This window comes from Hyla sarda, chromosome 6 (assembly GCF_029499605.1).
Source record: "Hyla sarda isolate aHylSar1 chromosome 6, aHylSar1.hap1, whole genome shotgun sequence".
In the NCBI taxonomy this organism is placed as follows: Eukaryota; Metazoa; Chordata; class Amphibia; order Anura; family Hylidae; genus Hyla; species Hyla sarda.
Window position 1 is genome coordinate 231,956,440 of NC_079194.1, and position 13,469 is coordinate 231,969,908.

The window sequence follows — 13,469 nt, forward strand, 5'->3', positions numbered from 1 at the left end:
GCCCTGCTGGAGTTTTCCAGTGCCCTTCATTGGTCAATGTTGGCTACTTTGGTAATCGCTGGCAGCTAGCAGTTACAGTCAGCTTACTTTACCCCCTGCCACCCAGATGGTGATAAATGACAGCCAAAGTTCAGGGAGAAGAACCTGTGCTGAGGCAGTCAGTCGACCTTGATGGGCATGTGGGGTTGTGGCGATCTGACTAACTGCTCGGTGAGACTGTATAACCAGTCAGCCCTTGGACTCACATTAGAAAAAAGTCAGCCAAACCAACCAATTTGTGTCATTGGACCCCGTTTACCATGCTCCATGGTATCTGCTTCCTCATCACTAGAGTTGAGCGTACTTACAGTAAATTGGCGCCTAGCGAACCCCACGGCTTGGCCGTTGATTACTTAGTAGTCTGCATAAATAAGTTTAGCTTTCCAAGTGCTCCGGTCAGGGGTGTAGCTATAGAGGTAGCATAGGTAGCAGTCACACCGGGACCCTGGTGCCTAAGGGGGCCGCAAAGCACATCTGCCCCATAAGAGACCAGTATTATAATTGGCATATGGGGCCCTGTTGCAGACCTAAGTGGATACAGACCTAGGAGACCTAATACTGTCATTTTTCCAGGCAACCAGAGCCCTTGGAAAGCTGAACTAATTTATGCAGACTAAAGTAATCAATGGCCGAGCCACAAGGTTCGCTAAGAGCCGATTTACTGTAAGTTTGCTCAACTCTACTCATCACCGGTCACTATAGAAATGCTTAGGAGACATTATTTTTAAAGGAACATATGGAAATATTTGCATGAGTTTTACATCTTTTGATCAATCCATCTCAATAATGAATAGGTAGGTTGGCAAAAATCACAATAGAAAGTGCAATAGTATGAAGATAATCTAATATGTTAAAATAATTTATTAGTACCCGTCAATGCTTATATATAGTTCAATGATCATAAAATAGGTGTACAGTATATAACAAAAATACACATTTGTGTAGAATATGGACAAGAATCAGCTTGAGTTCTGCAACTTGCTCTTCAGGGCTCTCAGTCTCGACATCACAACATCCCAATCCAGGTAGGATCCCTCCAGATGACGGGAGATTTCAGCTCCTGATTCGTAGCTTTTACGTCCGTGCAAGATCCGCCAGTTATCAAATGTCACCACTTGCCCTAAAAAACATTTCTTGCATAAGAAAAAAGTAATTTACCAAAGCTAGGCCTAGGCCATTCGTACATAATACCCTCTTCAAATGGGGTTTCGTACGAGGGTGTAGGGAATTCATCCGAAGATTAGGGAAAGACGATGGGAGTGTACATAAAAGCAGGCTTTTTTGGCTTAAAGGGGTACTCCGGTGGAAAACTTTTTTTTTTCTTTTTTAAAGAAACTGGTGCCATAAAGTTAAACAGATTTGTAAATTACTTCTATTAAAAAATCTTAACCCTTCCAGTACTTATTAGCTGCTGAATACTACAGAGGAAATTATTTTCTTTTTAGTACACAGTGCTCTCTGCTGACATCATGACCACAGTGCTCTCTGCTGACATCTCTGTCCATTTTAGGAACTGTCCAGAACAGCATCTGTTTGCTATGGGGATTTTCTCCTACTCTGGACAGTTCTTAACCCCTTAAGGACCCCTAAGGACCAGACCAATTTTATTTTAGCATTTTTGTTTTTTCCTCCTCGCCTTCTAAAAATCATAACTCTCTCATATTTCCATCCACAGACCCGTATGAGGGCTTGTTTTTTTGCGTCACCAATTGTACTTTGTAATTACATCACTTACTTTACCATAAAATGTACGGCGCAACAAAACAAATATTATTGAAAAGAAAACCACAATTTAGCAAATTTTGGAAGGTTTTGTTTTCATGCTGTACCCTTTCCGGTAAAAATGACATGTTTTCTTTATTCTGGGGGGCAATACGATTAAAATAATACCCATGATTATATTCTTTTCTATAATTGTACCGCTTAAAAAAAATCTCAAACCATTTTAACAAAATTTGTATGTTTGAAATTACCCTATTTTGACTACCTATAACTTTATATCATTTTTCCGTATATGGGGCGATATGAGGGCTCATTTTTTGTGCCATGATCTGTAGTTTTTATCATTATCACTTTTGCTTAGGTTTTACTTTTTATTAATTTTTTATTAATTTTTTGGGAATAAAATGTGACAAAAAAGCAGCAATTTTGGACTGTTTTTTATTTTTTTACGTTTACGCCGTTCACCGTACGGGATGATTAACAATATATTTTAATAGTTCAGACTTTTACGCACGCGGTGATACCAAATATGTGTATTAATTTTTGTAACGCTTTTTTGGGGGTAAAATGGGAAAAACTAACGTTTTACTTTTTTATTGGGGGAGGGGATTTTTCACATTTTTTGACTTTTTTATTTTACATTTTTTTTACTTTTTTTTTAACACTTTTTATGTACCCATAGGGGACTATTCATTGCAATCAGTTGATTGCTAATACTGTGCAGTGCTATGTATAGGACACAGCACTGCTCAGTATTATCGGTAATCTTCTGCTCTAGTCTGCTCGATCTCAGACCAGAGCAGAAGACCCCAGGAGACGGCCGGAGCTAGGTGAGGGGACCTCCGGCCCCCATGCTGGATAATTGGATCCCCGCGGCAGCGCTGCGGGCGATCCGATCATCCGTGCAAAGTACCGCAATGCCGCAGATGCCGTGATCTGTATTGATCACGGCATCGGAGGCGTTAATGGCGGACATCCGCGCGATCGCGGATGTCCGCCATTACCGGCGGGTCCCTGGCTGCTGTTAGCAGCCGGGACCTGCCGGGCATGACGCGAGCACCGTTCCGGTGCTCAAGATCATGTCGGCGCGTAAATGTACGTAATGGTGCGTTAAGTACCACGTCACCATGATGTACATTTACGTCCATTGTCGTTAAGGGGTTAAAATGGACAGAGATGTCAGCAGAGAGCACTGTGCTCGTGATTCAGCAGAGAGCTGTGTTCCAAAAAGAAAATAATTTCCTCTGTAGTATTCAGCAGCTAATAAGTACTGGTAGGATTAATATTTTTTAATAGAAATAATTTAAAAATCTGTTTAACTTTCTGGCACCAGTTGATTTAGAAAAAAAAAGTTTGCCACCGGAGTACCCCTTTAATACAGGTTCAAAACCTGCGCATCAAATATGCCCAGGATACAGTACGTGTGAATAGACCCTTAAACAGTAAAAAGGGGCGAGATTCATACATGTAAACATAAACACATAAAAATGAAATTGATTTGATTGGTAACCCCTCTATCCTCTAACATACTACCTAATATTAACCACAGATAACTGGAGCGTTAGTATATATTGGCCACAAGTCTTTATTATTGTTTATCTCTCTGGTAATAAAGATTATAAAGATGGAATTTATTTCTTAAAAATAAATTAGTGTAAAATAGTATAACACACTCGGCCACTCCAGGCTCTCATTTCCTGTCCATCCTATAAAAAAAAATTAAAAAAAGCTGCACATGATGGCTAACTTGCATCCCTTACAGTGTATCACCTGTATTGGGATATTGTTGGCCCTATAAAAATACAGTAATGAGTATATCTCAGCACACAAACAGGCCGGCCACTGCATATGACCCCTTTACTAGTAGACTAATGCAGTAAAAGATTCGCATTTGATTGACAGGAGGGGAATCAAGCTAGTGCTGCTGCACATTTTAGCCGGCTACTTATGAGAGATTTGGTGCAATCAGGGCCGGATCATCATTGGCGCTCATGGAGCACCTGTTGCGGGCCCCAGACACAAGGATGTCCCGGCGGTTACCTCTCTGCGATGGCCCCCACGTTAACTTTAAAAATGCAGGGGCCGCCGGGAGTTTGCGCACGCAGGGATGTCACTGACGTCCCGTGCATGCGCCCATAGAAATGCAGAGCGGAGCAGCGAGGAGGACACTCGCGCATGGTAAGTTACCAGCGGAATGTCATCTTCAGTGTTCCGACCTCGGCCCCCGGGACCTACTGCTATGGCCCATAGGCCATAGCAGAAGATCGTGAACCCAGTCCCCGGGGTCCCCGGACCGGAGGAGCGGTGGCCGGAACACTGAAGTAAGGTATTAAACAGGCATACAGCCTCCAGCCATACACTGTATATGGCTGAAGGCTGTATGTCTATAGGGGAACTGTACTGCACCTAATGTAGGGAGTTATACTGTACCTAATGTGGGTAACTATACTGCATCTAATGTGGGGAGCTATACTGCACCTAATGTGGGGTAACTGTACTGCACTTAATGTGGGGGAACTGTCCTGCACCTAATGTGGGGGAACTGTACTGCACCTAATGTGGGGGAACTATACTGTACCTAATGTGGGGGAACTGTACTGCACCTAATGTGGGGACTTATACTGCCCCATAATGTGGGGGAACTGTACTGCACCTAATGTTGGGGAACTATACTGCACCTAATGTGGGGGAACTATACTGCACCTAATGTGGGGGAACTATACTGCACCTAATGTGGGGACTTATACTGCACCTAATGTGGGGGAACTATACTGCACCTAATGTGGGGACTTATACTGCACCTAATGTGGGGAGCTATACTGTACCTAATGTGGGGGAACTGTACTGCTCCTAATGTGGGGGAACTGTACTGTACATAATGTGGGGACTTATACTGCACCTAATGTGGGGAAACTGTACTGCACCTAATGTGGGGGAACTATACTGCACCTAATGTGGGGGAATTATACTGCACCTAAGGTGAGGGAACTATACTGCACCTAATGTGGTGGAACTATACTGCACTTAATGTGGGGGAACTGTACTGCACCTAATGTGGGGGAACTATACTGCACCTAATGTGGGGACTTATACTGCACCTAATGTGGGGAAACTGTACTGCACCTAATGTGGGGGAACTATACTGCACCTAAAGTGGGGGAACTATACTGCACCTAATGTGGGGGAACTATACTGCACCTAATGTGGGGACTTATACTGCACCTAATGTGGGGGAACTGTACTGCACCTAATGTGGGGGGACTATACTGCACATAATGTGGGGGAACTGTACTGCACCTAATGTGGGGGAACTATACAGCACCTAATGTGGGGGAACTGTACTGCACCTAACGTAGGGAGCTATACCGCACCTAATGTGGGGGAGCTATACCGCACCTAATGTGGGGGAACTGTACTGCACCTAATGTTGGGGAACTATACTGCAACTAATGTGGGGAAACTATACTGCACCTAATGTGGGGGAACTATACTGCACCTAATGTGGGGACTTATACTGCACCTAATGTGGGGGAACTATACTGCACCTAATGTGGGGGAACTATACTGCACCTAATGTGGGGACTTATACTGCACCTAATGTGGGGAGCTATACTGTACCTAATGTGGGGGAACTGTACTGCTCCTAATGTGGGGGAACTGTACTGTACCTAATGTGGGGGAACTGTACTGTACCTAATGTGGGGACTTATACTGCAACTAATGTGGGGAAACTGTACTGCACCTAATGTGGGGGAACTATACTGCACCTAATGTGGGGGAATTATACTGCACCTAAGGTGAGGGAACTATACTGCACTTAATGTGGGGGAACTGTACTGCACCTAATGTGGGGGAACTATACTGCACCTAATGTGGGGACTTATACTGCACCTAATGTGGGGAAACTGTACTGCACCTAATGTGGGGGAACTATACTGCACCTAAAGTGGGGGAACTATACTGCACCTAATGTGGGGGAACTATACTGCACCTAATGTGGGGACTTATACTGCACCTAATGTGGGGGAACTGTACTGCACCTAATGTGGGGGGACTATACTGCACATAATGTGGGGGAACTGTACTGCACCTAATGTGGGGGAACTATACTGCACCTAAGGTGAGGGAACTATACTGCACTTAATGTGGGGGAACTGTACTGCACCTAATGAGGGGGAACTATACTGCACCTAATGTGGGGACTTATACTGCACCTAATGTGGGGAAACTGTACTGCACCTAATGTGGGGGAACTATACTGCACCTAAAGTGGGGGAACTATACTGCACCTAATGTGGGGGAACTATACTGCACCTAATGTGGGGACTTATACTGCACCTAATGTGGGGGAACTGTACTGCACCTAATGTGGGGGGACTATACTGCACATAATGTGGGGGAACTGTACTGCACCTAATGTGGGGGAACTATACTGCACCTAATGTGGGGGAACTGTACTGCACCTAACGTGGGGAGCTATACCGCACCTAATGTGGGGGAGCTATACCGCACCTAATGTGGGGGAACTGTACCACACCTAATGTGGGGGAACTGTACTGCACCTAATGTGGGGGAACTGTACTGCACCTAATGTGGGGGAACTGTACTGCACCTAATGTGGGGGAACTGTACTGCACCTAATGTGGGGGAACTGTACTGCACCTAATGTGGGGGAACTGTACTGCACCTAATGTGGGGGAACTATACTGCACCTAATGTGGGGGAACTATACTGCACCTAATGTGGGGAAACTGTACTGCACCTAATGTGGGGGAACTATACTGCACCTAATGTGGGGGAACTATACTGCACTTAATGTGGGGGAACTATACTGCACCTAAAGTGGGGGAACTATACTGCACCTAATGTGGGGACTTATACTGCACCTAATGTGGGGGAACTGTACTGCACCTAATGTGGGGGGACCATACTGCACATAATGTGGGGGAACTGTACTGCACCTAATGGGGGGGGGGAACTATACTGCACCTAATGTGGAGAACTATACTGCACCTAATGTGGAGAACTATACTGCACCTAATGTGGGGGAACTATACTGCACCTAATGTTGGGGAACTATACTGCACCTAATGTGGGGGAACTATACTGCACCTAAAGTGGGGAAACTATACTGCACCTAATGTGGGGACTTATACTGCACCTAATGTGGGGAGCTATACTGTACCTAATGTGGGGGAACTGTACTGCTCCTAATGTGGGGGAACTGTACTGTACCTAATGTGGGGACTTATACTTCACCTAATGTGGGGAAACTGTACTGCACCTAATGTGGGGGAACTGTACTGCACCTAATGTGGGGGAACTGTACTGCACCTAACGTGGGGGAACTGTACTGCACCTAATGTTGGGGAACTATACTGCACCTAATGTGGGGGAACTATACTGCACCTAAAGTGGGGAAACTATACTGCACCTAATGTGGGGGAACTATACTGCACCTAATGTGGGGACTTATATTGCACCTAATGTGGGGAGCTATACTGTACCTAATGTGGGGGAACTGTACTGCTCCTAATGTGGGGGAACTGTACTGTACCTAATGTGGGGACTTATACTGCACCTAATGTGGGGAAACTGTACTGCACCTAATGTGGGGAACTGTACTGCACCTAATGTGGGGGAACTGTACTGCACCTAACGTGGGGGAACTGTACTGCACCTAATGTGGGGGAACTGTACTGCACCTAATGTGGGGGAACTATACTGCACCTAATGTGGGGGAACTAATGTGGGGGAACTATACTGCACCTAATGTTGGGGAACTATACTGCACCTAATGTGGGGGAACTATACTGCACCTAATGTGGGGGAACTATACTGCACCTAAAGTGGGGAAACTATACTGCACCTAATGTGGGGGAACTGTCGGGGGGGGGGGGGGGGGGGGCAGCATAATGAAGTGCTCCATCTTCCAGGCAGCCTTAATCTGGCCCTGGGTGCAATCTAAACCTTTGGCATGTCTGGAGAATGTGTCAGAAGTTTATTTTAATGACACCGATTTTTTCAAGCTGGGGAATAACCCCTTTAATGGCAGATAAAATATCCAGCAACTAAAATCTTAAAATGTTCCCTATTGATTAAACAACTTCCCTACAATGGATAGTCTGTGATTTCTATCTTATTTGTAAATCACTTCATTTACAAAAAGTAACACAACCCTAAAGTTGTGGGGGGAGATTTATAAAAACCTGTCCAGAGGAAAAGTTGCCCATAGCAACCAATCAGCTCGCTTCTTTCATTTTTAACAAGGCCTCTGCAAAATGAAAGAAGCAATCTGATTGGTTGCTATGGACAACTTTTCCTCTGGACAGGTTTTGATAAATCTCCCCCATGGTAACTAAGTATCTCCCATCTTTGCAAACTGCTGCCCACTGTCTATTGTCAAGAGATTTCTGTCTCTAGTTACAGAGAGACCCTGGACAAAAAAGGAAATGGGGATAGGGTTAGCTACTGAAGTGTGCAGGAGAGGGACAGAACCTAGGCTGTGTACCTGCAAACCGAGTCAGTCTTCTGAAGATGATCCACAAAGGTAAATCAAGGCTTCCCTCTCATCTCTAACAACCTAAATAAAGCTCGAGACAGCTTGTTAAAAGCAGTGTATGTAGCCCCTCCCCACTCCCTTTAGCTTCTCAGCACCAGCTTAGTGTAACTCCATCATTGTTTCTGCGGTTTCTTGCATTTTAGCTCACACAAATCCTTGCAAACCAAATGCATCTGTAATCTCTTCTCCCTTCACATACCATTTCTAGTAATGTACTGTGCAAAACACCCCCAGTCAACATGTTCAGTGTACTTTCACCAGCACTATTTCATGGCACAGAGTAAGGCTGTACTGTGATTGACTAGGCAGTTAAGGGAGGAAGGGCCTGTGTATGTACTGTGTATGACCCATGGATGGCACTCAGGGGCTCAACAACAGGAGTGAAAGCCTCAAAATCACCATGTCACCAATCTTAATCAAATTAAACCAGACAGCAGGCTGTGGTTTCTTAAGATATACACAGAAGGATCCACTTTTATGAGGAGGTGAGCTCAAGACTTGACCTGGGTGAATCCCAGGATGTCTTATATCTTGATTAAAAGCATTTGATACAGTGCCACAGGAAAGGCTGGTACATAAAATGAGAAGGATTGGGCTGGGGGAAAATGTGTGCAAGTGGGTAAGTAACTGGCTCAGTGAAAGGAAACAGAGGGTGGTTATTAAAGGGGTACTCCGGCCTTAAGACATCTTATCCCCTTTCCAAAGGAAAGGGGATTATATGTCTGATTGTGGGGGACCCGCCCCCGCCGCAATCTTTCATGCAGCACTCACCTGTCTCAGCTGCACGGATCCCCCTTGAGACATCATGTCCCACCCCCTCAATGCAAGCCTATGGGAGGAAGCGTGACGGCCATCATGCCCCTCCTGTAGGCTTGCATTGAGGGGGCAGGGCAATACATCACACGGGGGTGGAGTCGTGATGTCACGATACTCCGGCCCCGTGGTCGTGATTCTTTAGACATGGAGCAATCATTGCTCCATGCAGCTAAGACAGGTGAGTGCTGCATGAGAGATTGAGTAGATCCCCAGAGGCGTGACCCCACGATTAGACATCTTATCCCCCATCCTTTGGATAGGGGATACAATGTCTTAGGGCTGAAGTACCCCTTTAATGGTACTCATTCTGACTGGGTGACTGTTACTAGTGGGGTACCACAAGGGTCAGTTTAGGGTCCTATTCTATTTAATATATTTATTAGAGATGAGCGAATTTACAGTAAATTCGATTCGTCACGAACTTCTCGGCTCGGCAGTTGATGACTTTTCCTGCATAAATTAGTTCAGCTTTCCGGTGCTCCGGTGGGCTGGAAAAGGTGGATACAGTCCTAGGAGACTCTTTCCTAGGACTGTATCCATCTTTTCCAGCCCACCGGAGCACCGGAAAGCTGAACTAATTTATGCAGGAAAAGTCAGCAACCGCCGAGCCGAGAAGTTCGTGACAAATCGAATTTACTGTAAGTTCGCTCATCTCTAATATTTATTAATGACGTTGTAGAGAGAGATTGTATAGAAAAGTGTAAATCTTTGCAGATGATACTAAGTAAACATGTGCACGAGGAAAAGGTTTGGTTCTGTTTGTTTAGATAAGTGCATTTTTGTTCTGTTTTTCAACCTCATTTCGTATTCTAAACTTTTTGTTATTCACACTGTGGAAAATTTAGTTAAGTTTAGTTTTTTTTTTGTTAAGTGCATTTTTTTTCCTGCCGTTTGCATTTTTCGATCTTCTTCCTTACTCTAATAAGATTACCAACTAATTATTATTCTGGAGTGAAATTTTTGTTTCAGGCCGATATGGCATTCACAACAGCATTCTTTCGGTAAAGTTACAATGAGGGAGATTTATGGAAACCTGTGCAGAGGAAAAGTTGACCAGTTTCCCATCCAATCAGATTGCTTTTTATTTATTTATTTTTATAAAAAGGCCTCTGAAAAAGATTTGCTCCACTTCCTACTACAACATAGTGTTGAACGGCATAGGCCATATTCGAATTCGCGATATCTCGCGAATATATGGACGAATATTTGTCATATATTCGCTAAATTAGCATATTCATAATATTCACATTTTATTTTCGCATATGCGAAAATTTGCATATACAAAAATAAGGATAAGCGAAAATTAGCATATGCTAATTTTTGCATATGCAAAAATTCGCACGCCAGTCTCACACAGTAGTATTAGAGTCTTCTTTACACTACATAAGCTGGAAGTAGGGAGGGATGATCACTGTGATGTGTACTGTGAAAAAAAAATTTAAAAAAACGAATATTCGTAATTACGAATATATAGTTCTATATTCGCGAAGATTTGCGAATTCGTGAATAAAATTTGCATTGCGAATATTCGCAAGCAACACTACTACAAGATAAACAACGCCCTCCCTGTCTGCAGTTTGACTAAAGATCCACATGACAATAACACTGCCCTTATTTCTGCCCAGCAAAATTTTTTATAATATAACAAAAAAACTTGAATTTGTTCATTATTAGACAGTTTTCATTTTCCAAATTTTAATCTTCTTCATCATTGGCATTATAGTCCTTTTGATGTTCTTATTCATTTTGTCTATTTGGAATAGTGGATTTGTATATGAACAAATTTTGTTTGTAGCTTTGTATGGATCCTAATGTCTGAATAAGTAATTTTCCTACAAAAATCTATTCATTACAAAATGACTTGCACATGACTAATAATACACTCAGTAAAGCAGCTAACACAAAAGAAGACAGTGCACTGTTACAAATGGCTCTGGATAGGTTAGAGATTTGGGCTGGGAAGTGGCAAATGAGGATCAACACTGATAAATGTAACGTAATGCACATGGGGAGGAAAAGTCCAGGCTGGAATTATGTATTAAATGGGAGAACACTGGGGACAACTGACATTTAAAAGAACTTAGGAGTTCAGGTTAACAGTCAATTTACCTGTAGTGACCAGTGTCAGGCAGCTGCTGCCAGGGTAAATAAAATGATCGGGTGCATCAATAGGGGAATAGATGCCCACGACATGGAAATACATATCACTAGTCAGACCACACATAGAATACTGTGTACAGTACTGGGCACCAGTGTACAAGAAAGATATAGTGGAGCTGGAGAGGGTTCAAAGACCGGCAACCAGAGTAATACGGGAAATGGGAGGACTACAGTACCCATATTTGGAGTTGGAAATAAATTTTTTCCCTTGCTATGGGGCAATTGGCATAAGCCCCATAGGGTTTTTGCCTTTGGATCAACACAGTAGGTAAACTATAGGGACATAGGTTGAACTTGAGGGACGTTTGTCTTTTTTTAACCTTATGAACTATTTTACTTTGTTACTATGAAGTCAACTATTTCTGCTACTGTGAATATTCAGTTGACAAAAGTTGGTTGTTTTTTAGACATTCCTTGGGTATCAAGGTGCTAAATATTATCCCACTGTTCCTTCAGTGTGATAAACATCAATAGGTTATAGTCCCTGACTAGCTTTGACAATAATTTAGAAGCTATAGCATTGTAACAACAAAATGTTGATCTGCTTGGGTGACAATTCTGAAATGATAAAATGTAAATTTCTCAGCTTGTGGACTTTACACACCCAGCGGTCCCTCTACCCATTGAAGCAGACAGGCTCATTTGAACACTTGACTAGTGAAATTATGTTTCGGGCCGCACTGCAACCTGGGAAAACCTTAGACAACACTAATTTTGTATGCTGTTAAAAATAAACACCAGGGCAAAGATCACAGAAGAATTGCTACCATCAAACACATGTATAGACACTATATTATGTGCTACACTAAATTTACAGCCCCTGTAGCATAGTCAAATTAAAAAAAAAATCCTGGAATACCCCTTTAAGTGAGAAATGCCTTAAGTATAAGCTAACAAGCAGTTATTCCTTTTATATTATATTATTTTGCTTTCTTTAAATGATCAACAAACTAAAAAAACAACAACATTTGCACAGAGCAAAACATAAATCATTTTACTGACCTGGTTTCATTTTGTAACAAAAAGTATTTTCTGGATGATTCATCAAATCGACAAAGTCTTTCAAGGCAGAGTAAAATGGTTGCACCTTTTCAGGGGGTATATTAAGAACGGAGTCCCTTGTTGCATTATTAAAATTAATTCGTAGAAGATCTCCATTGGGATCTAACCTGAAATGGAACAGAGATGTTGACATCTTGACATCTATAAAACATTTAAAAGGAGCTGCCTAGTTTAGAAAACACATTTTTATATTCTATATTTCTGACATAATAATATGGGGCCCCCTGCTCAGGATTCTACTTGAAGATTAGTTAGTAAAAGTTTCTGCTTTTCTGAAGGACCTGCCCTTTCCTGTATTGCATATTTTAATGAGCACTGTGTAATGCTGGGTGTTTGTGGTCAGTGCCACCATCGACTTTTCTGAGCTGAGTGGTCGAACCGCAAATCCCCCCCCCCTTAAAATAGAACAAAAGAAAACATCTGTACCCCCAAAAAAATGTACTGATCTTTGGTGGCCCAGTATGGGAGTTGTTGCCCCGTACCCTTGCTGCCCTGTCAGGCAGCCTCCCTTAAGTGTTCCCTGGGCCTCCTTGTACTTGATTCCTCCCTGTACATATGTTTTGCTGTGTATTGTGATATATAATGTGTTGTAATGAACCATGCAATTGTTAACCAGGAGGTATCAGTGACCAGGTGATCCCTGGGGTGACCTATAGGCTCCCAGCTTGTCTCCCCCATATAAGCTCTGGGTGGAGCTAGCTCGCGCTCTTAGTTCCTGAGTCTTTGCTGAGGTCAAGTCCTAGTTTGTGTGTCCAGATTCATTGGAGGCCTCAAGTCCAGTCTGCAGCCACAGTCAATTGCAAGTAAGCTACAGTCATAGCTTTGTCAGTCATCCGTCAAGTCGTCAGTCCCTGTCAGCAACTGTCAAGTTAGCGTGGCCTGCATTAAATTGTCCAGTCCTACTACAAGTCCCAGCAAGCACTTAAGGTCTCTGAGTCACTGGTCACCTCCGTGGGCCCTGGCTGAACTGTATAGACTTTCCCGTCTGTCTACCCTCAGTAAAGCTGCCGTTGTCCGTAACTTGGCGTCGGAGTCATTATTGCCCCCATGCCTATCCCTGGATTCAGCGGTATACCTTCGACTGGTATCGAGGATAAACCACGCACTG

The 13,469-nt window shown here is 43.3% G+C and overlaps 1 protein-coding gene across 2 annotated transcripts in view; it reads right to left on the bottom strand.

Annotated features, from left to right (window-relative positions):
• Window positions 1-798: 798 nt before the first annotated feature.
• The window catches only part of BBOX1 (gamma-butyrobetaine hydroxylase 1), a 117,833-nt gene continuing 105,162 nt past the window's right edge, over window positions 799-13,469 (bottom strand). For both annotated transcript variants that reach the window (XM_056528427.1, XM_056528428.1), the window contains exons 7-8: window positions 12,302-12,468; window positions 799-1,159 (exon numbers count right to left, since the gene is read on the bottom strand). In XM_056528427.1, the coding sequence (XP_056384402.1) occupies window positions 999-1,159; window positions 12,302-12,468 (328 nt within the window). In that variant the 3' untranslated portion in view covers window positions 799-998. The remainder of the gene's footprint in view (window positions 1,160-12,301; window positions 12,469-13,469) is intronic.